General features: G+C 32.4%; 2 protein-coding genes across 4 annotated transcripts in view; both read left to right on the top strand.

Moving 5' to 3' along the window:
- The window catches only part of LOC148952692 (uncharacterized), a 124,122-nt gene that overhangs the window by 82,598 nt on the left and 14,140 nt on the right, over positions 1-27,384 (top strand). The gene's annotated exons all lie outside the window — the stretch shown is intronic.
- Positions 3,220-27,384, top strand: part of LOC148952691 (uncharacterized) — a 43,232-nt gene continuing 19,067 nt past the window's right edge. For all 3 annotated transcript variants that reach the window (XR_016141669.1, XM_089088044.1, XM_089088045.1), the window contains exons 1-4: positions 3,220-3,335; positions 14,137-14,313; positions 15,603-15,773; positions 23,821-23,991. Coding sequence is in view for 2 of the 3 variants with exons in the window: in XM_089088044.1 (XP_088944170.1) it covers positions 14,244-14,313; positions 15,603-15,773; positions 23,821-23,991 (412 nt within the window). In the remaining variant the exon portion in view is untranslated. The remainder of the gene's footprint in view (positions 3,336-14,136; positions 14,314-15,602; positions 15,774-23,820; positions 23,992-27,384) is intronic.

The following is a 27,384-nucleotide window of genomic DNA, read 5'->3' as shown; positions in this document are numbered from 1 at the left end:
CAAACAACTAGCATTCCAAGATTTAAGATTAGAAAGGCAAATTGGAAGGAATTTAATTATCAACTTGAAAATATGGATATTAAACAAATTGTGCAGCTAGCACAGTCCTTGGATGACAAAGTGAAAGCTATTCAAGATGGAATCATAATAGCAGCCAAAAACTCTATACCCATGTCCGATGGATGTGAAACCAGAAGGAATTATTCTAAGTGGTGGAATGAGGAGTGCAGTCAGTTCAAAAAGGAGTTAAAGTGCCAGCAAAACATTTACAAGCGAATATCTACAGTCGAGAATTATGTTGCAGTTAAAAAGGCTTACACCAAGTTTAAAAAATGTGTGGTTGAGGCAGAACGTAGAAGTTGGAGAGAATTTGTAGAAAGTCTGGACTTTAGGAAGCCAGTGTCTAAAGTTTCCCAGTTTATAAAGAATATGAAAGTAAAAGGTGATAAGACAGGAAAAAACCCCCCTTACTTTTGAAAACAAGATATTGATTAGTTATTTAGAAAAAGCCAATGGAGTTGCAAAGCATTTATTAAAGACTATCTGAAGATAAGATCCCTTTCATGATGAGGTAGCACGATCAACAGCAAAAGTAAGAAGACTTAGTAAAGTTGGTAACGATGAACCCTATAACCAGCCATTTACCATGAAAGAGTTGGAAAATATTGTGACGAGTCTTCCAGATACTTCCCCAGGCACTGATATGATTCATTCACGATTCGTGAAAGCAAAGCCTAATAAATGGATGGATGCATTATTGGAAGTAATGAACCTAGCTTGGGACAGTGGAGTGTTCCCTACTATTTGGAAAAAAGGCCAGGCCGTGATGATACCTAAGCCTGGTAAGTATATGTCAAAAACAGAAAACTATCGATTTATCACACTGTTACCGGTATTAGGTAAAGTTTTTGAAAGAATGATAAAAAAGAGGATAAATTGGGAGATAGAAAAGAGGGGTTTTCTAAAAGATATCCAGTGTGGTTTTAGGAGAATGAAAAGCACAGTTGAAAACCTGCTCTGTTTTAAACAAGATGCCCTTTATGCATTGCAGAACGGATGGATTATGGTTATTGTCCATTTGGATGTGAATAGTGCTTTTGATTCAATGGTGCATCGTCAGATATTGAGTGGGGTTATGGAAGCCGGAATCAGAGGAAGGACATTCGCTGTTACTGAGAAATATTTGACAGGAAGAGAAGACACTGTTAGAGTTGGCTTTGTAGAGTCTAGTATTATATTAAGTAGAAGACGCGGGGTTCCACAGGGATCAGCACTTGGTCCTGATTATTATAATATTGCAGAATATGACATACCGATTGAGAATGGAGAGTCGAAAGGGATGATATTTGCTGACGATAATTCTTTTTGGGCAGTAGCAAGAACACTAGAAGAGACAATGGAGGTTGTAAAATCCACATTACAACAAATTGAACATTGGGCCAAGGGAATCGATTTGAAATTTTCCCCTCACAAATCTAAGATGATGGTGATTACTAGAAAGATAATAACGAACTTACCCATTCTTTATCTCAATGGTAATCCTATTGAGTACTTGAAACAGACTCAGGTCCTTGGGTGTGTAATTACTGATAAACTGAGTTGGTACCCACATGTTGAAATGGCTCGTGCTGCATGTATGAAGAGATTAAATATTATGAAGTTGCTCACTTCATACTCATGGGGGATGAAGGCAAATATGTTATTGGAGTTCTATGTGAAGTATATTCGACCTAAAATTGAATATGCTTCAGTGATATATGGGTCTGGACCGCATTCAACATTAAAAAGACTGGATGTAATACAAAACTCTGCTGTACGAATTGCTTTTGGAGCAAGAAAAACAACACCAGTGATATTCTTACTATCTGAAAGTGGTCTACCGGAACTTGAAACTAGAAGGAAAATAAGTGTATTGAAGTATCTGCAAAGATTATTGATAGCTGATAAAACCAACCCTTTGAAGTCAAGAGTTATAAAACAAGGAAGAATCTTCACTGCAAACCCCAAAAATAAGAGGATCCAGGCAAATAAATTTGAACAATGTGACAGTATTGCAAAACCTCAGGGAATTGAACTGAAGTCTACTGAAATGTTAAGAGTACCTCAAGTGGTGTTATCACCTCCTTCGAAAGAGAAATCTGTAGTATGTGGTTTGGATTCTAAGCAGATTAATAACTTAGATTGGAATACCTGTTTCTGGAAATGGAAGTTAGAAAAGTATCAAGGACACTTAGACATTTATACAGATGGATCAAAAAATGAAGGGATGGTTGGTGCTGCATTTGTTGTCCCTAAAATGAATGTTTCCAAACAGTTTAAACTTCACAGTAAAGCATCAGTTTTCCAAGCAGAGGCAGTAGCTCTTGCAGAAGCACTTGAGTTTTCATTATCAGAAGTGCACGAGGAATATTTTGGTATATTGATATGTTCTGACTCTAAAGCTGTGATTTCTGCCATTAAGTCATTTCAGGCAGATCGGTACAAATCAGGAGAAATAGCTGAATGTTATTCAAAGTTGTTGATGTTGATGGAATTGAGGAGAATGGTATTGCAGTGGGTTCCATCACATGTGGGATTAATAGGAAATGAATTGGCAGATAGCAAAGCAAACATGTAGCCACAGAAGGAATGATTCGTAATTGCTCTACCCCCATAGTGATCAGTCAATTGGAATGTGTGCGTAAAGCTGTATTACGAGAAAGCTTTGAGAATGTGAGAGATCAGACTGGCAATTTATTTGTTACAAGCAAGCTGCATTGGAAGTTCGAAAAGTCAATTTATAAAAACCTTAGCAGACACGAAGGACGCCTACTGTTCAGATTGAGGTCAGGTCACTGTGGCACGAATAACTAAAGAGCTAGATTTTACGGTGAAGACAGCAATTGCATGACTTGTTCGGAAGAAGAGTCTGTGGAACATTTAATATTGGATTGCGAGGAGTATCAGGAGCAAAGAGACAAGATATATGCTTTCTTAAGAGGGAGGCTTGACCCCATAAGTTTGCACTCCATTCTTGGAGGGCTGAATGACTTAGAAGACAACCTGAAAATAGTCAGAATTGTAATACAATTCTTTAAGGAAATTGGAAAAGACTCGACGCTATAAAAACATTTAAGTTATGTGAAGTGATATATATAAAACAGTGATTTGGTTCCCAAGGTGTTCAACACAAAGGGGATCTCAAAACCCTTGATGATAATGAAGAAGAAGGAAAGTGTAGTTAGAAGCCGAAAGGAGTCGGTTTAGGATTCAAGGTGTTTTTTTTTTTTAAAGATCTGGTCAGTTGAATTACGCTCATGACAAAGGATAAAACAACTCTCAAAAGTTGGTAAATGGTGATTATCCTGATTTCTGTGTATCTCATCAAATCCACTGAATTAGGGGCATGTTGTCAATTGCTTAAATGAGCCTAATTGAAGAAGGGAAGTATTTTCCAAACTCATAGTAGGTTATCCTGCATTCAAGAAGTTCAGTTCAACCTATGTTAATCTCTTTAACCTATTATATAGTTAACCTATTACTCCTGTGCCTCCTCAGCTAGTTTTCTTCAAATTCTCAACTTATTCTCTGGTAAAGTTTTACCAAATCATATTATTGAGTTAGGAATAAAGTGAATACACTATTCGATGCCTTTTTTTATGCTGATTACGAATATAATAATCATTTCTATTGGAAATGAATTTCAGCCTTCCCCCCTATATATGCCAATTCAGGGTATATATTTTGGGCAATATATACCAAATCATGTCATCGAGTTAGGACTAAAGTGAATACACCATTTGATGCCTTTTTATGCTGATTAGGAATATAATAAGCATTTCTATCGGAAATGTATTTCCCCCCCCCCTATATATGCCAATTCAGGGTTAGGTTAGGTTGGGTTAGGCTTGGTTAGGTATAGCCTATATAGGGGGGGGGGCTGAAATTCATTTCCGATAGAAATGATTATTATATTCATAATCAGCATAAAAAAAGGCATCCAATGGTGTATTCACTTTATTTGAAACTCAATAATATGATTTGGTATATATTGACCTATATTTCTACATTAGGGGGGTGGAGGGAAAGTTTAATATTATCTGCCATTTATATCAGAAACAAAATTTGCCCCCACCCCCTAATGTAGAAATATATACCCTGAATTGGTATAAATAGGGGGGGGGGCTGACATTCACTTCCAATATAAATTATTATTATAGGCTATGTGTAATCAGCATAAAAAAGGCATCAAGTGGTATATTCACTTTATGCGTAAGTCAATAGGCTAATATGATTTGGTAGAACTTTGCCTAGGCTATTCTCCCACTAATAACAACACAGAATAGCCTCAAATATTTATTGTGTTATTGTTAATAAGCTTGATAAATATAGCCTATACCAAATCATATTATTGAGTTTCAAATAAAGTGAATATACCATTTGATGCCTTTTTTTATGCTGATTACAAATAGGCCTATAACCATCATTCCCATCATAAATTAATTTTAGCCCCCCCCCCCCTATATGTGTAAACTAACGATATATATTTGTACGTATGGGGGGTGGGGTTAGGCTAGGTTAGGGGGGAGGGGAATGAAAATCATTTCTGATAGAAATGATTATTATATTTGTAATCAGCATAAAAAAAGGCATCAAGTGATGTATTCACTTTATACCTAACTCAATAATATGATTTGGTATATATTTACCATAAGCTTTACAATAACTGCTTCTATCACCTCCCTTGTCCATTCCCCATGTTATATACTTGTTTCACCCATTTTTATTTATATTTGTTTCACCTACTTTTAGTCATAGGGTAAAGGAACTGATGATTCAACAGTTTTTGTAAAAAAAAAATAACACTCTTTCCACTCCAGAAGGCTTAATTTAAAGACTTTTGGTTTGAAAAGGGTTTCAGTTTGAAGTTTTGGTAAAGATTTAGAATTGGTACTCCTGATAATGAGACATAGAAAACATTTCTTTCTTTAAAATATGTATAGTTAACATATAAATTAAAATTAATTCATAAATTAATTAAAATTAAATTAAAATTAATAATTAATAAAAAATTAATATTAAATAATAATTAATAAAAAATAATTAATAAATAAATTAATAATTAAAATAAATTAAAATTAATATTTCTTTAAATATGTATAGTTAACCTAGTTAACATATTATCCAAGGGGAGAACCTTTATCATCAAGTATTTCCTCATTTTTCCATCTTTTTCCAACTTAAAAGAAAAAAATTTGATTTTCTCCATGCTAGAATTGCAATGTGTAAATCTTTTGAAATTGCCACTATAAATTGTTCAATAGATAGTGTTCATCCTGGTCATTGTTAATACCATTTTTTTTTAATGAGCAGTGGCAAAAATACCAATTATTAATACAACGTAGATAATTTCAGAGACCACACTGCCTTTCCATGACAATGAATAAAAGTTCAAATAGGGATAAAATCCTTTTAATAGACAGTGATTGATAGAAATTCACAAAAATACTAGATATTTCGGTCACATATACAGTGACCGTCATCAGTAGTAAAACTCAGTTTTACTACTGATGACGGTCACTGTATATGTGACCAAAATATCTAGTATTTTTGTGAATTTCTATCAAACACTGTCTATTAAAAGGATTTTATCCCTATTTGAACTTTTATTCATTAATACAACTAAACCTAACTTCAATTCAAATTAACTTGGCCAGGAACTTGTCTGTTAAAATCAGCAGGGATGAAAATGCTATCTATAAGAACAATTTATTTGGCAATTTATAGCAGCAATTTCAAAAGATTTACACATTGCATTTCTAGCATGGAGAAAATTGAATTTTTTTTTGAAGTTAGAAAAAAGAGGAAAGACTTGATGATAAAGGTTCTCCCTTTGGATAATATGTTAAATAGGATCATTATACATATTTTAAAGTAAGAATTGTTTTCTTAACATGTCTCCTTATCAGGAGTACCAATTCTAAATTTTTACCTAAGTATTATCAAAAAAAGGTGCAAAACTCCAAATGTCTTAAATTAGAGCATTTTCACCTACAAATTCAACAGAACAAAAAAGTTACCTGTTTTCAACTTAAGTCAGAATCCAATTTGACACATGTCAAAATATGTTGGTGAATCCTGGTGGATTCAACATTTCTATTCTTTTTACTTTATTTCTTTGTTTCTCTTCAACTTTTTAAAATTGTGTAAATGTATAAAACACTATCCAGATAGTAGAAGCAATAAACTGGAAAAATTGCCTCAAGCATAGGGATAAAATTGGATAATCATATAGAGTTAAACCATGTGACCTAGGCTCTATAATATAATGTATGATATAGGTCTCTCTATAAATGCTATCTGGAATGGCCCACTTTCTTTCTTCTTTAATAGTCCAGCAAAGATTTCTTTGTTGTTCACAGTGAAAATTTTGTCAATATTTGGCCATTTCAAAGTTAATCTACCAGTTTAATTCTAGTTAAACTGGTTAGTTTTGAATATCTATTATATTGACCTATACAGGTTAGTATATTATCTTAAAATTTTTTAGTTTTGGCTATCCTTTGTCTAGAGCATCTAGAATTCTTGAAATATACATGTCCTACTTAAGATTGTTAGAAGTTTGTGACACTGAGGAGTTTAACATATTTTCTTAGCATTTTGGGTGGGATAGGGTCTAAGAAAATGGGAGTGGATTTTAAGAATTTTGAGAAGTATATTGTCATTATGTTTGACTTAGGGGAATTTAATTTCATATGCAAATTATTAGCTTTATCCAAAACATGGGTAGGATTTTGATTGGGTCATTTTTGATAGTTCTATGACATTCTTCAAGGATCAGCAGGTCATCCACATATTAACACCTTTGAGGAAATCTTACCAAATCAATGCTACATGTAACATTAGTCCTAACAAGGTTCCTTGAAGAATTCCGTGCTAATTGAGGGGTTCAGAGAGAATATTTTGTATTTTACAGCTTGGGATCTATTTGAAAGAAAACATATATAAAATTTACTAAGAGAGGCCCTACTTCAGATTATTCAGTTATAAATGAATTAGGGTGTTATGATCAACCAAATCAAATGCTTAAAAATATGAACATAGCACAAGGCCAAGCAGAGGTTCCTGAGATGATGGAAAAATCTAACCTCAAATCAGTAGAACTACAATAAAAAAAAACTGTTTTTTTTTTTTTTTCATGCAAAATATTTTTACAAGTAATAATCATCAAAATCTTTTTTGGTTGAGAAAGTACCTGTATATTTGACAACTATGTTCTTGAATTTCGCCAATTGTTTCTCATCTGTTTTACATGTTCAGTGAAATTTCAATAGAGTCACCTATATTTTGACTGGGCCTCTTGCTGTTTGTCAAAAATTTTGACAAGTTTTATACAAGATAATCCCAAAAGAAATGAATCTCATAATAGAAGCCAATGTCTACATTTGAATTTGATCAAAGAAACATTTTTAGTCAGTCTGGTATTCCACTACATCAGACAAGAATTTTTCACACTTGGAACATAGTTTTGTCAATAAAATGTTAGCTGCCATTTTAACTTAATTTTATCAAGAAAAAGCTACATTTTAGAGAAGATGAGACATATCTTGATTCATGAAAAAGCTACATTTTAGAGAAGCTACATTTTAGAGCTACATTTTAGAGAAAAGCTACATTTTAGAGAAAAGCTACATATCAATAAAAAGCTACATTTTAGAGAAGATGAGACATATCTTGATTCATGAAAAAGCTACATTTTAGAGAAGCTACATTTTAGAGCTACATTTTAGAGAAAAGCTACATTTTAGAGAAAAGCTACATATCAAGAAAAAGCTACATTTTAGAGAAGATGAGACATATCTTTATTCATGAAAAAGCTACATTTTAGAGAAGCTACATTTTAGAGCTACATTTTAGAGAAAAGCTACATTTTAGAGAAAAGCTACATTTTAGAGAAAAGCTACATATCAAGAAAAAGCTACATTTTAGAGAAGATGAGACATATCTTGATTCATGAAAAAGCTACATTTTAGAGAAGCTACATTTTAGAGCTACATTTTAGAGAAAAGCTACATTTTAGAGAAAAGCTACATTTTAGAGAAAAGCTACATATCAAGAAAAAGCTACATTTTAGAGAAGATGAGACATATCTTGATTCATTAGTGCTGATCCCAACATTTTTTGCAAAAAAAATAACCAAGTAATGACAGTTTGAACATTATATAGCTAAAAAATTGTTGGGAGCTTAATTTGTGTTGAAAACAGAAAACTGATTGAACTGAATATTCTTTTCTTATCTGGATGTATTGGATATAGTGTCCACGTTTTGAATTGTCAAAATATAATGACAGCTTCAAGAGATGGTGTTCCAAGTCATGACTAAGCAGAGTTATCCTGTTTTGAAGGAAAATTTAAGCAGTGGTCCCAAAATGATACTGTTCAATCATTGGTACCTTTACCCTACTTTGTTTCACCTGGTTGTTTTATGAGTTTAATGAGAAATGAGGTCTGTGATACTTTGTGGTTCTAGCATCCATTTGCTCTTATTTGATATAAAATGATCTAATAAGAAAATGACCACATGAGGTGTTTTTGCATCATCCTAAACCAGAGTATTCTATCTAAATTGCCAAATCAAACCAAAATCCACATTGCCGAGACTTGAGAATCAACAGAATTATGGACTATATTAAACTGGTAAATTTGAGACAAATTGCCATTATTTTCAATTTGGAAAAAAACTGACAAGTTTGGTTTCACATCACATCTACAAAAAATGGCAGTGCTTGTATGATATACCCCACTAGGGTAAAGGTACAGATGATTTGACAGTTTTTGTAAAAAAATCTTTCTACTCAGTAAGGCTTAATTTAAAGACTTTTGGTTTGAAAAGGGTTTCAGTATGTAGGATAAACATCTACAAATCTAAATGTTTGATTAGAAGTTTGGAGTTTTATCAGAAAAGGGTAAAAACTCCGATTTTCTTAAATTGGAGAGTTTTCACCTACAAATTCGACATAACAAAAAAGTTACCTGTTTAAACATAAGTCAGAACCCCCTTTGACACATGTCAAAATACTTTAGGAATACTTGTGGGCAGATCCTGGTGCATTGGACATACCTATTTTTTTTTACTTTATTTCTTTGTTTCTCTTCTATTTTATGTGTAAATGTATAAAACACTATTCAGATAGTGGAAGCAAAACACTGAGAAAATTGTCTCAAGTAATGGGATGAAATTGGATAATCATATGGAGTGTAATCGTGTGACCTAGGTCTCTATAATATAATGTTTGATAAAATAGTGTGATATAGGTCTCTCTATAAACGCTATCTGGAATGGCCCACTTCTTCTCAGCTTTAATGGTCCAGCAAAGATTTCTTTGTTGTTCACAGTGAATTTGTTGTTAACTTTGACCATTTCAAAGTTTTTCTGACATTTTAATCCACTTGAAAAAAAAAATTAGTTTTGACTATCCTTTGTCTGGAAAGTCTAGAATTCTTGAAATATGTATGTTCTACTTAAGATTATTAGAAGTTTGTGACACCAAGGAGTTTAACATATTTCACTAGCATTTTGGGTGGGATAGAGTCTAAGAAAATGGGATTGGATTTTAAGAAGTTTATTGTAATTATCTTTGACTTATTGGAATTTACCTTCATATGTAAATTCTTAGATTTGTCCAAAACATGGGTAGGATTTTGAAGGGGATATTTTTGGTAGTTCTTTGACATACTTCAAGGATCAGCAGGTCACCTACATATTAATACCATTGAGGGAATCTTACCAAGTTCATTAATCAATACAGGATATACAAGGTTCCTTAAAAAAAACTATTTTTTTAATATTTTTTTTTCATGTGAAATATTACTACAAATAATAATCATCAAAATCTCTCACTGTTGAGAAAGTCCCATTAATTCAACAACTATGTTTTTGTCAGATGACCCTTGAATTTCTACTCAAATTGTTTCTCATCTGTTTTACACGTTCAGTGAAGTTTGAATAGAGTAACCTAAATTTTGACAGGGCCTGTTGCTGTTTGTCAAAAATTTTGACAAGTTTAATGCAAGATATTCTCAGAAGAAATGAATCTCATAATAGAGGCCAATATCTACATTTGAATTTGGCTGAAGGAACATTTTTTAGTTGGTCAGGTATTCCACTACATCAGACAAGAATTTTGGATACTTGGAACATAGTTTTGTCAATATAATGTTAGCTGCCATTTTACTTAATTTTATCTAGAAAAAGCCAATTTGGCTACATTTTAGAGAAGATGAGATTATCTTGATGCATTGATGCAAGATTATCTTGATGCAAGATTATCTTGATGCTGATCCCAAATTTTTATTTGCAAAAAAAAACAAGTAATGACAGTTTGAACGTTACATTCACAGTTAGAGCATGCTAAAAAATTGTTGTGAGCTTATTTTGTGTCAAAAATAGAAAACTGATTGAATTGAATATTCTTTTCTTATCTGGGTGTATCAGATATAGTGTCCACGTTTTACATTGTCAAAATATAATGACGGCTTCATGAGATTTTGTTCCAAGTCATGACTTAGCAGAGTTATCCTGTTCTGAAGAAAAATTTTGACAGTGGTTCCAAAATTAAGCTGTTGACACTCTATTACTAGTTTCTTTCATCTTAGCATGAGAAAAGACAAAGAGAAATGGCAGAATAGATGGGAAATTCATATTTTGGGCTATAAATTTGCACATTAGGGGGGTGGGGGTGGAGGTAAAGTATTTGGACAGTGTGAAGTTAGAATACAATTCTTACTTTATGCTATGCAGAATAATTTAAGCTGACACATTTTGCATGCAGAACCACTGTACTTTACCCCCATCCCCCTAATGTGCAAACATCTAGCCAAATTTGTTTCTAAAATATTATATTTTTATTGTACTTGGGTTTATTTTATTTGAATTAACCTAACTTTACTTCTTGAGTGGTAGTGGGTATATTGTACAAGTACCAAAAAGGCAATTTTTGGTTCACTAGCCTAGGCAGTTTACAGGTTCATAAAGGTAAGTTCCATCAGAAGGGATTATTGAATTATAAAAGAACATAAAAAAGCAGCAATTGATAGATTCACTTTCAACATAGCTAAATTCTGTTGTAAACATATTAAATGTTTAAAACTGATTCAAAAGCAGTTAAAACTGGGTGAAAACAAGGCAATTTGATTCACTGATAGTTGCAGTAAATTATTAAGTTAGAATTTAATAACTTTTTTGGTTGGGCTTTTATATAGCCCAGAGGTAAATGAGAGATTTAGAAGTAGATCAATTGTGATTTATAATTTCAATGCACAATTAAGGTTTTTCAGAGAACTTTCAATGATTTTCCTGAGGTTTAAGGGAATTATAAAACCTGAAAATACTTAAATTAATTTAAAATATTAACAGAATCTTAAAATCATAGCATATAGCCAAATTTTATGCTTCAGATTCATTTTCTGTTTATTGAATTTGTCAATGTTGTTTCAATTTATGGGTATTGGGTTGAAATTAAACAGTTCTCTACTGCAGGATAAATAAAAAATATATAATTTGGGCTTGGCTACATATTTGCCCATCAGCAGGGGATAAGGCTTAAGGTAATATGAAGCACTTAGTAATGATAAATGTAAGTATTTGAAGTTTTACTTAAGGTTGTTAACAGTTTTGAGTATTTCTACTGAAAAGTTTCAATTTTGCTTTAGTATTAAAAACAGAAAAAAACATAACGATGAACATAAAATTAGCATTCTAAGAATCTCTCTCTTTTAGTTCTAGCAGTCACCTTCTGTTTCTCTGCTGTTCTAGACTTTTACCACCAGATATAAATGGTAATCTTTTATCACCAGACCCTAAATGATAATATTTGTGTGTGGCAAAATTAAGGTTTAATGTTCATAAGATTCCATATCTGACACAGGGACAAGTTGAAAATCTACTTAATTTGTTTTGTATGCTCTTTCAAATATATTAATCAGTTCAGTTTTAAATGCGCCCCTCTGTACCTTATGTAGTTCCATATTTAGTTCCCTATGTAGCCCTAATAATGTATTTTGTGCATATGCAGAATTACTCCTTGTCAGAAGGAAACACCATAAAACTCTGAAAAATGCAAATGCACTTGCTCATATCATTCTTTAAATAGCTTCACTTTACTTCACCTATGTATTTCCTCTCTCCTCTTTCCCTCATGTAAAAATACAATTATTTTGCCAAAACTATTTATTTTCAAACTTGTTAAGAGAAAGGCCTATATAATTTGGGTTATTCTATATATTTGCACATAAGAAGACGTTAAGAGTTAAAATAATGTGAAGCAAAAGCAACATTGACAAAATGGAGAAACAGAAAAATGCAATAGAAATATGGAATTTGGGGTGTACATTTCCACATTAAAGAGGGTTTGGGGTAAAGTAAAGTGAGGCTCTTTTATGAACAAAATAAGTAAGTATTTTTTAAATTTTATTGTGGTTTCTTCTGACTGTACACTCTAAAAATATGTTTTCTTCTGAGGAGAATTAGTTCTGCATTAGCACTAAACATTCATGTGTTCCATCTGTACCTTCTAGCTCCTACATTAGATTGGTTGTCTTTTCAGTTTGCAATTTATCTCTGCAGGCTATTGAGTGTATAATTTACCAAAATGTGATATTGAAATATGTACAATAGTGAAAGGAGACATGATAATCTGATTAGTAGAAACAATGTGGGTATTATAAAGTAGTAATTTACTTTATAAGTAAGTTATAATTTACTATGTAATAATTTGCCTTATATATAGGAACAGTTTGACATCAACTCTTGGAAATGAGTAATAGGCCGGCCAACTGTGAGGTTTTAAGCAATGAAATTATGGATAAAGCTTTTATTTCAGTAACTAAACCAAATTTTCCAAGCCAACATTTTTCAGCTTAGAACATGTGTTGAACGAATTGCCTGCAGCTGTAACAGCAAACATAATAATCTAATAGTTGTATTTTGCTTTTTACCATGAAAGTTTACTATAGCCTAAAATCCAAAAATACACTTTGAATAGAGTTACATCAGAAAGACAGTTTTGGAATTTTAGCACCTTAACCCTAGAAGGGTAAGTATTTGTAAAATTTACAACACCAAAACGCATTTTTACACTTACCATGGAAAGGGATGCATTGCACAAACTGACCTCCCCAATATGCTCATATTAAGATTAGCCAGCTTTTGTGCCGTCACTGAGGCTTTATTATCTGAACTGGTTGGGGGAATATTAAGGGTGAGTAGTAAAATTTATGAAAACTTACCATCTACATATTTTTTCACCTATTCAAGAAAACTGATTTTTGTTTATTAAAACTGTATAATTTTTACGCTTTTTCAGACTATAAGGTGAGATCTGTTTTCTATTGTTGTCTATAAGCTTCGTAGCAAATTTCGTCAGGTATTTGTCCCCCTATTTAGGGGCAAATCTCCAGCATTTTATTGTGGGTGGGGGGGGGGGGCAAGAGGGGTCCATATTCTCATAGTCAAGGGGCATGGGATATATATAATAATGATTTCTCCATATTATTGGTTGGGGGGCAACTCCCCCCCCCCTCAATAATATGGAGAAAAATTGAGGCAACTGCCTCAACTTTGCAGCATTCGATCAGACTCGGTATCAGTCAAACCACAGAGGTGACAGGTGAAATACGTTTAATGACGTCTGTAGAAGGGTAAAGAACGACCCATAGCCTTTGTCCCGCGTGCAATCGTTGAATGACAATCAATTTTTGAAACCACGGAAAAAATCCATTAAGCAGTGAACACCATGTGAAGTCATGCTTATCATGTGACTCTAAGAAATGACACCAATCTTTTGTCCTGTTTAATACACTATTTGGAGATCTGTTTTTGATAATTCTCACTTACTTAAAATATACTTTTATGAGGAGTTTTAGAAGTTAATGTTTCTTCAAGTAGTCATTTTTACAAAAGCTTACCATCTATGTAACTTTGTGGGAAGCTTACCTTTCTAGGGTTAAAATAAGAAACTAATCACATTTCTAATGCTTTTGACTGCTGAAGAAGTTGAATTTGTGATTTCAACTGTGTTAAGATGAGCTAAAAGCTGTGGTTATATTGGTTAAAAATTATTATTAGTTATTAGTGTATTAAAGCTTTTGTATTTTCAGAGACTTTTGCCACTACTCTCATGACTAAAATCTGAGTGCTGTATCCAAGTGTTGATTATAGTATTATTCCTTTCATAAATTGCATCAACTCCATTCCAAGATCTTTTATGGACATGCCTCAAATTTCTGATATGGCTGAACTTATCACAACTTCTGAGGGTACTTTTATTAAAAAAGGTAAGTTATATAGTTAAATTCTCTTTTACAGAGTAAAAGAAAAGCTGATTTACTCTAGAAAATAATTTTCACTTTTTATCTTTCTTAATCATTATGTGGGCCTAAGTAAAAAAAGGTGTATATGCATATACACTTGGATCTAATCATTGAGAGCCAAGGGCTGATAAAAGTGGATAGTTTGTGTGGCATTAACTCAATTTTTTTTCTATTTATAAACTCAATTTATTAGTCATAAATATTAAGGTTTGTGAGACAATGAATCATCTGGCAGGAATAAGTTTGTCTCATTCTCTCTCTTGTCTAGGTATGATTAGCAAAATGTTACCACAAATCAGGGTATTAATGGGGCAGCCAAATTTTTTATAAATGTAATACAACTAACATTGAATTTAAATGGAAATTTCTAGTTACAAGACATATGAGAGAAGTTAAAGTTCGTTGAATTCAGATGCTTAACTTTGGGAGGCTACTGTTTGTTTTCTTTACGTTTTGTGAACTAGTCCACTTAAAGAAGAAAAATCCAATTGATTGCCATTTTTCAAAAAATTAAAACGAACAATCCAGCAAACTTCAATGAATAAACAAATTTATTTACTCAACTCAATGCAGTACAACATAGTAAAAAAAATAATAGGCTCCCAACTAAATTCGCATGTATTATAACAACGAAAAATGTTTCACAAACAGGAGAAGTCACTCGAGTGAAAGAGTGACAAAAACGAATGAGGTGAAATGAGGTAAAAAACACAAAACACAAGAGTGACAAAAACACAAGAGTGACAGTTAGCAACCGTAATCATGGCATATGAAAGACTGTTGAGCTTTATAAATTAATTTAATTTAACAAAGTTAAAGCACTTAAAACAGAAAATCCCAATCAATTGGCAATTTAGGTAGTTTTAATCGTGTCAAAAAATGTATGTTTTTGTGACAAAAAAATGTTTAATTTTTTGCTGTGTTTGATTATTGAATATTCAAATTTGTTCTTGTTCAATTAATTATTGTTAATTTACCCCTTTTCCAGGAGATTCTATTTTAATGGATTTCCATGAATTTCGTTGAATGTTTAAGGTTTTCTTTTGCTTTACAAAAAGCATATTATAAATACAATTTATAAAAAACAACCTGCACACAAATTTGATTTAATTTGTAGGCTATTTATATTCAATATACATCTAACGTCTGTTTATTTGTAATTTAAACATAAATAATACAAAAACAGTTGGATTTTTTAGTAAGCTTAATTGTTTAATTTTATCCATGTCTGTTTAATTTAAATTTTGTTTTAGAAGTTGATGGTGCTTTACCAGATGACAGTGAGAAGTCCTTTCACATTTCAAACCATTTTTTGTCACCAAAACGTGAAGATACTCCTTTGCTTACTTTACCCAGCATTTCAGAACCATGTAAATTTGAATATGACAACATGGAATCAGAATTCAAATGTTTTGACAATAAAGGTACATCTCAAATATTTTATCTTTGTTGAATAAAATGAATCGGATAATATTTTATTTGAAAAAACTAGTACAAAGGGACTTAATCTTAAGATGGAAGTTGTTATTTCTTATTCCAATGTGCAGATGTTTGACAAAATGGTTTTATGGTCTTTAGTGTTGTAAATGGTAAAATTGATCACGGTAAATTTGGTTGTTTTACGTATTTTACCGTAATTTTACAGACCCTTATAAAATTTGTATTTCATCTGTTTTACCTATTTAAATATTTTACCGGTATTTCACGTGTTTTAACGGCATTTTATGCATTTTACTGATATCTTACATATTTTACCGATATTTATATATTTTATGGCGCCTAGTAGTTATCATCGTACAAAACTACCCAAATGACTAGGCCTTCTCTTACAATATATCTCCTTATTTACATTTGCGTATTTTCTTACTGAACAGTTTAAGCAATCCTTTCACTAAAAAAATTACCAAAAGCAGCATTATTTGGCCTATGGGTCTGTAGTAATTTTACCCAATTCTAAGCCTAAAAAAGACTTAGCTTTTTTCGGCACCCATTTGCTAAATCTGGTGCTGATTTGTAAAAAAACGGCACCGAATATCAAAAAAAGTAATTCTTGTGATTATAAAAAAAGTAATCCTTAAATGTTTAAATGTTAAATGTTTAAATAGTTAAATGTTTAATAATAACAGAATTTATAATTTAATCAACACTTTTTAATGAAATAAATATTTGAGAATAAAATATATTTTAATAGTAAAAGAACTTATTATTTGACAAATGGTGTCTGTGTCCATGATTTTTAGCTTTGAAAATGTTGCGAAAAGGAATTTATTTTTGTCCTGCTATCATTTGCTCACTCAGCTGCTGAAAGGAGTGCCAGTAAAAGCTATATGTGTTCTAGACTTATAGCCCAAGACAAGATTGGTGTTCTTACCGAGCTTTTTTTTCTCTTGCTGCTCTAGCGCTGACACACTAGGGGGTAAACACTCTACCATTGCAACGTCAATCGATCATAATTTCAGTCATGATTTATTGCTCAACCGGTTAAGACCGAATTGCTTGCTATCGCCCACTCTATGAATCACGTAATGAAATGAATGACGATGGATTATTGCTAAATTATCTGCATGCTGTGATATAATGAAAACTTTGTACAATCTGATAAAAGAGAATCTGAAAATACAAGCCTTTCCTTAAATAAAACTCAACAACGGAAATCATTAGCTGTTATTCCTCCAAAGTGATTTAAGGCTCAAATTATTCGTGATATGAGATTAAAGGAATAGTACACTGGGGAAAAAGTACTGATTTAGGACTGGTGGCTTCTTCTTTTGCCAGTAAGTCAATTTTAGCTATTACTAAGTTAAGATGGGCAAGAAAAAAAAATAAAAGGGGTCGTCCAGATCTTGATTCTAGCGAGGATATTGCCACAAGTACCCGAAATATGTCAGGAAATCCGGATATTCGGAAGCCAGTGACAAGTCAGGTTTCTTTAAGGACCCTATCAGAGGAATTTGCAAAGATGGTGGACATTATGCGTGACACTCATAGCTCAGTCCAATCAATTGGACAGCGATTCATTGCTGTAGAAAATAGAATAAAAACAATTGAATCAGAGCAATTAGCCTTAAGATCTGAATTATCCGGGATTAAGTCTTTTACAAATGCTGTAGAAAATGACATTTCTTTTTTGAAAAATGATAATTTTAACCTGCAGTCAGAAGTTAAATATTTAAAAGAAAAGTCCCTATGTATTTCTGATAGGCTTATGGCTGCTGAGTATCAGCCTAACGAAAACAATGTGGTTGTATTGAATGCAGTCTGTGATGATGAAGATCAAGCCAAACATATGTTTACCGATATGTGCACGGATGGACTAAATTCACCACTTATACCCCATTTTTCACTTGTTATAATAAAAAAACATAATATATTTTTTAAGGTTAATGTAAAAAACTGTGGAAACAAGATTGAAATCCTTAAAAATGGGAAGAAGCTTAAAGGAAGAAATATAGCAAACCAGGGAATCATTTATGTGAGTGATGATGCCCCATTTTCTGTGAGAGAGGCAAGAAAAAAACTATATGAAAAAAAAAGTGTCTTAAAACGATGGGTATCATTTCATGGGTATCAAACACAGTTCCACCATATCTTCAGTTTGAACGTCCGGGTGGTACGAAAGTGAAGTTTACGTGTGATGAATGGATTGAGGAACTTGCATATAAGCCTCCTCCCTCCACAGCTTCCAGAGGTGCTAAAAAATGAGTGTTTTATTGAATGTGTTTAGTTTACTTATTGGTTAATTATCTTTTCTTTTTCACTGGGTTTAATCAAATAGATATGGAAATGTTGATAGTGATGAATTTGAAATGTTTGGGTTAATGATAATTTTTATTTTTGAGTAAATAATTTAAAATGTTTGTTAATGTGAAATTATTTTGAGTGGGTGGTAGCGGGCTGATGTCTTTTTGAATGGTTTTGCTTTGTGCCATGAAGCTTGCAATAATGTGCTTTTTTAAATTGTATGTCCGCTTTGCCGGAATATATTTTGTTATTTTTTTTTGTATTTATCTAGGTCTAGGTATATGTTTAGTAGATAATGATTTCTTTCGCCACCGCCACCCTCTACCGTCACATGCATTAACTTTTATTGATGATGGTTAGAGATATCGTTTTTCCTCCTGGGAACAGCAATGTCATGCAACTTGAAAGTCGAAGGGTTGATTTTTCCAGCCAGTTTAATGAAATGATAAAAATAAATTTAGATATTAATGCTACTGAGATTTTCACAAATGAACCATCGAGGTATAATTTTAAGGAAGAAACACTACCCTTGTATTCTGATAGGGGCCTTTTTGTCTTAACATTTTTCATTTGAATTATCAGGGATTGAGTTCTGCGCATAAGTTTTTATCGGAATTAATAAATACTAATGTCTTTCAGGTGATCGCTTTAACTGAAACGTGGTTAAAAGATAATAACTCGCAATTGCTACATATGCCTGGTTATAATTTATATGTAAGGAATCCCGAGTATTACCAACATGGAGGCCTAGCAGCTTACATTCAGGCTGATTATAAGGTTTCAATAAGAGAAGATCTTACAATATATAGAGAGAAACTTTGCGAGTGTTTTGTTTTACATATAACTAGAGAGAATTTGAATTTTTGTATTGTTGTAGTATATAGACCTCCACAGAGCCTGCTCCAAGACTTTATGGACCTATTTGAAGAACAATTAATGAAACTTCCGATTAACTCTATGCCATGTTTTATTATGGGGGATTTTAATATTGACCCTATTGATCAGTCATCTGCTAGCACTGAATTTATTAATAGAAGTTTATCCAATGGGTTTCATCCTTGTATAAATATCCCTACAAGAATTACGGGAACATCAGCTAAGCTTCTGGATAACATCCTTTCTAATGTACCCTTGAGTCTTCCCAGGGTCCTTATCAACGATGTATCTGACCACTTTGGAGTTTTAGCTAGCTTTAAAACTGTCACGAAGGTGGTTAAAGGCAAAAAATCAAGGATTCCAGTGATCAGTCAAACTGCGATGGTAAAACTTAAAAATGATACAGAAAAGGTAGATTGGTATGAGGTTCTAGGCGACGTTCAGGACGCAATTTCGAAGTTTGTTTTATTTTATGAAAAGTTGCAGAGTTTGATAAGTCAAATAGTCACATTGGAAACGTTTAATAGAAAACACTCAAGTAAAAAACCTTGGATTAGTCCAGTGATTTTGAAGCAAAGAAATGTAAGAGATAAATTGTTTAGAGCTCAAATAATTAACCCGACACAAGAAAATAAGCAACTATATAAAATTTATCGAAATAGGTTGAATACAATTTTAAGAAATGAAAAAAAGAAATATTTTGAGAAAAAGTTTAAGGAGGTCGAAGGATGCCCTAAGAAAACCTGGGGACTAATAAAAGATGTGATTGGATTAAAAATAAATAGTGTACCTGATGAATTAGTTAGTGTAATGGGAAAGACTTTGAATTCAGAAAAGGACATATGCAATGAATTTCAGAGTTATTTTTCGAATATTGCACTGAATTTAGCTATGTCAGTTGTGCCTGATAGTGGTGATCCAACGTCCGAGTCCTTATTGGGGGACCCCATTGATGTGTCTCTTCACCTTAGACTTCTAACAGTTGATGAAATTAAAAAAATTATTTATGGGTTGCGTAGTAATTCATCTGATAGCGATCATATTACTCTAAAAACACTTAAATGTATTTTTCCCGTTACAGCTGAAATTTGATGTGGGTTAATTAATGAGTGATTTCGTCAAGGAAAATTCCCAGATTTTTTTAAAGTTGCCCGTTTAACTCCAATTCATAACGATGGCATTCAAAATGACCCAGAAATCTATAGACCAATATCTGTTTTACCCATAATTTCCTGGGTTTTAGAGAAGTGTGTTAGTATTAGAATGATGAGTTTTTTGGAGGATCATAAGTTACTGGTAGAGACACAATCTGGGTTCCGTAGAAAAAGGACAACGGAACAGGCGATGATTTATTTGACAACTATTATTAATGATGTATTAGATAAAGGTTTCAAAATAGGTGCTATATTTTTAGATCTGATGAAAGCTTTCGATACTGTGGATCATGAACTTCTACTTAAGAAGTGTGAGGTGTATGGTTTGAGGGGTAAATCATTAAATTTTTTAAGAAGTTTTTTAAGTAATCGTTATCAGTATGTCCAACTAAATGATACTTCTTCCGAAAAAAAGCGTATTGAAATAGGTGTTCCGCAATGATCAGTTCTCGGTCCTATATTATTCTTGATATTTATTAATGATTTACGAAATTGTCTAAATAATTTTTGCTATAGAATAAATGAACTAACGGTAAACCCGACTAATGAAACAGTTTCACTTTTTGCTGATGACACAACAGCCATTAGCACAGCTAAGACAGCGGAGCTGCTGCAGATTTCCATGAAGGAATCAGTTAATAGAATTACAACATGGCTGAGGGTAAATAAATTAAGTATTAACATGGCTAAGTCTAACTTTATTATTTTCTCGCGATCATCAAATTTTTACCCATGGATCAAGGAATTAGATATGCCCAATGGCGTTATAAAACGGACTGCTTCTTTTAAATACCTTGGGATTGTAATAGATGAAACTCTATCTTTTAAGGAACATGTAACTTTAATTAGCAAAATTTTGGCAATAAATCTCGGTATAATGAAGAAACTCCAACATTGTTTTCCCAAGTCTGTCCTTCGCCATCTTTATTTTTCTTTAATACACCCGTATATACTTTATTGTTCAAGTATTTGGCTCTCTACTTTTTCTTCTACTTTAAAACCAATAAGAGTTCTACAAAATCATGCCGTAAGAATTTTAGCCGGTATATCTCTACGTATGTCTGTTTGAGAAATTTACCCAACTTTAAAAATTTTGCCGGCTGCAGGCCTTCGTGAGTTCTATGTATTGTGGTTTATTTTTGGACTGCAGCAGGATGTTCAGCCTCGTTGTTTTGGTGATTTATTGTCCATTAGGTCTACTGTTCATTCTCATGATACAAGCGGTAGCGCGGACTTCTGTGTACCTAGAGGTATATCTTCCCGTTCATGTTTTTCTGTTTTTATAGAGGTACGCGGAAATGGAATAGGCCAAGTGTTCTTTGTTTTAAGGATTTTGTTTTCTCTACCTCCCCCACGGACAAGTTTTGCTTTTTAGGGGAGGCAGCAATAATTTTTTGTTGATAGGTTTTTTTTTTCAATAAGTCCTTCTTCTTTCAAATAGTTCATAAATCTTTCTATGTTTTTAATGAAAACAATTGAAAAAAAAACCGGCAATCCCTCCCCCCCCTCTCTACACATTGGAAAATACATTGTATTTCCCTCATCTATATTCGTAAGAAATAATTGCACGATTAAAGACTGTAGACTGTAGATTATCTTTAACCGTACACATAGTTTTATTTCAGGCAATATTCCACCACTTTATTTTTAAATAAACCCAGTGTTACTGTTACTGTATTTAAAAATTATAACCACCTCTACTTTAATGCACTCTATTGTTCTGATATGTTTTGTTAAGTCCGACGGAATCTTAGCCCCGAGACACACTTGGTGTTTTCTACCGAGCGTTTCTAAGAGGTGTATAGAATAGTGTTGTGATAGACACATTGGGAAGTAAAAAACCACTTGGTAAAACAAACGTCGACGACTGCAGTGCGGCCGTCTGTTGTCAAAACAATAAACAAAGGGAAAATAAAGGATGGTTTATTTTAACGCCTACGCTAAAATGTAAGCGGAACGAAATGAAAGGGGACACACTCGGCGGTGTTTTTTTTTACAGGCCTACTGCTGATGAATGATTGTATTTGCAGAGGTATGTCATGAAAAAAGAAGTAAATTGGGAGTCATAAAGATTGTCTTTTTTTCCTGGGAAGGGAGAGGACGATTGTAAAAAAACAACAACTAGATAATTTGATTAGAAAGTGTCCAGAAATTCAAAGAAGTTTGAAGCGGTTTGGGATCTGACCCAAATTAGCCCCTGCCTTCAACCCTAAACAAATCAGTGCCTATTTATTATAAATAAAAAAATGAGTATTAAGCAAATTTATGTTCCCTTAACTCAATATTTTAACAAATCTTGAATTCATTTACGTTAAGATAATTTCTACCCATTGGTTTTTAAAATTGATTAGGGGTAATACCTTTTTAAGCCTAGAAATGTCTTAAAAATCTCCAAGTAGCGATAGTTAGTTGAAGAAAAGGCCAAGACAGTCTGATAATCTGAGTGAGAGGCAAAGCTGCATAACGCTTTTTCAGAATTATATAGAAATGCTATAATTTCACTTGTTGATAGATAGTGTATAATCCAGTCTTCTAGCCTATATTAGGGCAGAAGTAAGGAAGTCAGTCATGGAATAAGGGTAATTCAAATTGCCTATGAATTTCAATTAGCCATTTGAAGGCCATTGGAAATCCCAAATAAAAGGTGGTTTTCAAAGTTTTATGACTGACCATGTCCACAGGACTTTGAAGAACATTTGGCAACTAAGATTCTTCTCACTATGACCTATGCGTACTGGAAAAGCCTTCTGGAATTGCAACGGGGATGATTGAGATTTTTGGGATGACTCATGACGGACAATGTCAACTAGACTTGTGTGTAAAAAGGGGGACTTGAATTTGCTTGGACTTACAGGCGAACAAGTGACCTAAGCCTAATAGGTTTGCTCGCTTAGAGTCTCAGGTTGACTATCGTGTTTTAGGATTGACATATGACCGACGAGTCCCCTGGACTCGCAGGTGAACGGGGAGATTTTGAAATTTCAGTGACTAAAAAGTTTTATTTTTAGCTATGTTTAATTATTGAATATTCAAATTTTTCTTAGTCAATTAATTTACCGTTAATTTACCCTAATCCAGGACCTATTTTAATGTTTTTCCGTGAATTTTTTTGGAACATATCAGGTTTTCTTAAACTTTATAAAAAACAGATTTTAAAAATGATTTGTGAAAAAAAATCCTGCAAATACATCTGATTTAATGTATATATGCATATTCAATATACATGTAAAGTCTATTGAAATATTTTAAGCCGAACTGGCCAGCCATGACAAAAAACCAACAAAGAGAAGAATCTCAGTAAAAAAAAAACACAACAACAAACGAGACTGCGGCCAGTAGAATCTTTTCCCTACGTGGATCAGTTTGCGCCAATTGTATATTTTTTTTTATGGTGGTTTTATTTGTTTTTAGTTTTAATTTGGTTTTTTATTTTGTTCTTCTTGTGTTTCTTTCGTGCTGAAGACGCTTTGTTTGGATACAGGCGAAATATCCACGTTGTTTTTTACATTGTTCGTCTTTTCTCTCTACTGGCCGCAGTCTCGTTTTTTTTTTTTTTTACTGATATTCTTCTCTTTGTTGGTTTTTTGACATGTAAAGTCTGTTTTTTTTGTACATAACTAAAAGAAAAATTAGTTTGATTTGTTTAGTAAGCTTTATTATTGAATGTTATCTATGTCTGTTCAATTTAAATTTGTTTTAGAAATTGATGATGCTTTACCGGCTGAAAGTGAAAAGTCCTTCCACATTCCAAACCATTTTTTGTCTCCGAAACGTGAAGATATTCTTTTGCCCATTATACCCAGTATTTCAGGACCATCTAAATTTGAATATGAAATCCAGGAATCAGGACTGACATTTTCTGAAAATGAAGGTATATCTCAAGCAGTTTGTTCTGTTAGAATTAAACGTATCGGATAATATTTTAGTGGACAAAATAGGACAAAAGGACTTATCTTAAGATGGAAGTTGTTCTACCATTGTTGTAGTTGTTGCACATTCCAATATGCAGGTGTTTGCCAAACCGTTTTTTGGTCTTACATGAAAGTTTCAAATTTTCACTTGAAAGCAGTTTGGCGAATATTGTTTGTCAAAATGCTTCTCATTAACCCCAAAGGTGTAGATCTCATTATAGTTTTTACTATACACTTTTATACTGTAGATATTGCTTTATAAATTAATTTATAAATCAATTTATTATTTTGATTTCAAGCTGAATTTGAAGCAAGCAGTAAATTAGCTCTTATAAATGGAACTGCCCACCAGAAATTTTTAATGTTTAATATTAATTTACTAAAAAAATACCTTCAAATGAAAATAGAGTACCTATTTGTCAGTTATAGTCAAAAGTTTTTGTGTTTGTAGAGTGATTTGTCTAAAATATGCACCTGGAAGAATATAACGAGTCCCATTGGATTTAAGAAATCACGAAGAAACTCAAGTTTTATTCTGGTATAAGATTAAAGGGGTATTCAGGAGGCATATACCCCCATGTTCTCCAGGTTCATAAAAATAACTTCGTTGGAATGTTTGGGTAGGAGTGGTACTATTTAACTTGAAGAAAAGTCACTTAGAAAATTCACAAAAGAGATTGTTGGTGAGTTTGTTGCTGTAAAAGATCTGTTTTAAATGTAAATTAAAGAGGTTTAAAGAGGTTTGTAAATTAAAGAGGTTTAACTGATTTGTCCCTCTTGAAAAATTTGTTTTAAATATATACTTAAATGAACATTATGAGCCCCAATGGGTTTTAAAAATCAGAAGAAAGTCATGTTTTACTCAGGTAAAAAATTTTATGAATATTCAGAGGGCATTTATGCCATGTCCCCCCCTCAAATTTAAAGAAGAAAAAACATAGACAACTCTGTTAGAATATTTGGACTATAAGTGGTACTGAGCCGTAGTTGCCGAAGACGTTGATGGTTGAATGGACTTAGTAAAAATTTTTTTGAATTATTAGCCTCTTGAAACTTGTCGTTATTACTTGTTTGAATCGTTACGGGTTTTAACTTTAAACGTCATCTCATTTATCATGTGTATCTATGCCTAACTTCAAGAATCCTGTTACTGTTGCTGCTCTTTCAAATCAATTTTGAGACTGTGTAATTTATAGCACTATAAATATATCCTTTGCTTTTTATAATCAAATTTAAACAAATGAAAAATAAAGAAAGTGGTGCAATTTTTTAATATTACAACTCGTGTGGTCTTGACGTGTACAATTCATGTGGTCTTAACAAGTAATAGGCTTACCAACTCGCTAAAGATGTCGTAGTTGTCGTAGTTGCCGAAGACGTTGATGGTAGAACGGACTTAGCCTCTTGAAACTTGTCCTTATTAATTGTTTGTATCGTTCGGGTTAAAACTTCCAACATCATCTAATCAATCTTACGCATCTATGCCTAACTCCAAAAATCCTGTTACTGTTTCTACTCTTTCAAATCAATTGTGAGAACGTGTAATTTACGACACTCTAAATGTATCCGTTGCTTTTCATAATCAAATTTAAACATATGAAAAATAAAGAAAGGGGTGCAAGATTTTAATATTGCAACTCGTGTGGTCTACGAAATTCTTTTTTTTTTCGTAACCTTACTACTTAGGATTGATGCTGCTAAAAATAAAATAAAGGTTCATTAGTCAGCAGAACTGTAAATCATAATCCCTGAAGATAATAATGGTCTTGGAACTACTGAGCTAATGGTCTTAAACTAATTAGCAGAAGTCTCTAACCCCTTAATGAAAATGATGATTGTTTTCTTACTGTCTACACTTACTTGCGCGTCCCTCTACAAATGAAACGAAACTGAATTTTTGTACCCTCAAATGCATCGAAAGCAAGCAATAGGCTTACCAACTCGCTAAAGATGTCAACTTCTCATCGTAAATTTGGCGAAAACATAACAGTGAAATTTTACTTACAGATCCTCCCTTGTCTTGAAATTTGAAATTCTTTTTCTTTCTACAACAATAATTGTGCCATCCCCTTGAAATTGTTTTCAATGGTGTAGGTACGAACGAGTTTTTGTGTGAAACGTCTGACGGCATATACTTTGGGTACAAGGTTGGGTATACGTATACGTTGTATACGGGTGTACGTTGGGTACCTGACGGCATACTCATGGAAATTTCATCGTCGTTCGTATTTACTTGATGGTTCACATGAAATAACTGAGAAACGTATTTTTAATATATGTATCCTTAATTAACTGTATCTACTTCAAATTTAGCACGAATTTAACTGTGAACCTGAAATAACTTATTGATTATTATCTTAGTATACAATATAATGATTGTTAAAATATAAGTGACTTTAATGTATTTTAATATAATTTTTATATATAATATTATATATAATATACATTATATATATATATTATATATATTGTATATTATATGAATATTATATATATATATATATATATAAAAAAAAATATATATATATATATATATATATATATATATATATATATATATATTATATAATGTAATATATTAATATAATATATTATATATATTATTATATATATATATAAATATTAAGTTTATTTTAATATTTATTTTATTTTAATATATATACTTTGGGTTCATTCCAGGTGGAAATTTTATTGTCATTGGTGTTTACTTGATATTTGCGAATTTAACTGTGAAACCGAATGACTTGTTGATTATAGCCTTATTATACCATATAATGAAAGCTAAAATATAAGGGATTTTAATTTGTTTTAATTTAAAATACTTTTAAATTCTGATTAGTAATTTTGTTTTTACTTTTACTAAACTACTCATAAAATATAAGTAGTTTAGTCAACTGTCATCATATAAACATTCAACCTATCTTAATAGTGTTCACCATAACCTTTATATCTTGGTGAAGTCATCCACCCTGCTTTCCAATAATGTACTTTAATTTTTGGAAATAGTTCTAATTACTATTTAACCGGTGAACATAGTTGTTCTTGAGAATGAATATGATTACTCTTAGTAGAGTGGTCTGAAAGTTTGATTGTATACATCCGAGTTTAAACTCTACTTAGCTGTTGCTCAGGTAACCAAATCAGTTCCTTGACTGCTTTTGCAAGATGTCATCGGTAAACATTAGTACTGTCTCATTTTGCGGACCATGGAATAACTCAAATAAAATGGAACAACTCCCATGAAATTAGGCTTGATTTTTTACATTGTCTCACAAATATCGATCATTGTAGAGGAGAGGGCCACCTGAAAAAGACAGGGGGGGCTGCAAGGGCGGATCCAGGTTTTTTTTTTT

This window comes from Artemia sp. Qi Xiang Cuo, chromosome 4, assembly GCF_049724085.1.
Source record: "Artemia sp. Qi Xiang Cuo chromosome 4, ASM4972408v1, whole genome shotgun sequence".
Classification (NCBI taxonomy): domain Eukaryota; kingdom Metazoa; phylum Arthropoda; class Branchiopoda; order Anostraca; family Artemiidae; genus Artemia; species Artemia sp. Qi Xiang Cuo.
This window is presented reverse-complemented; position numbering and strand designations above follow the sequence as displayed.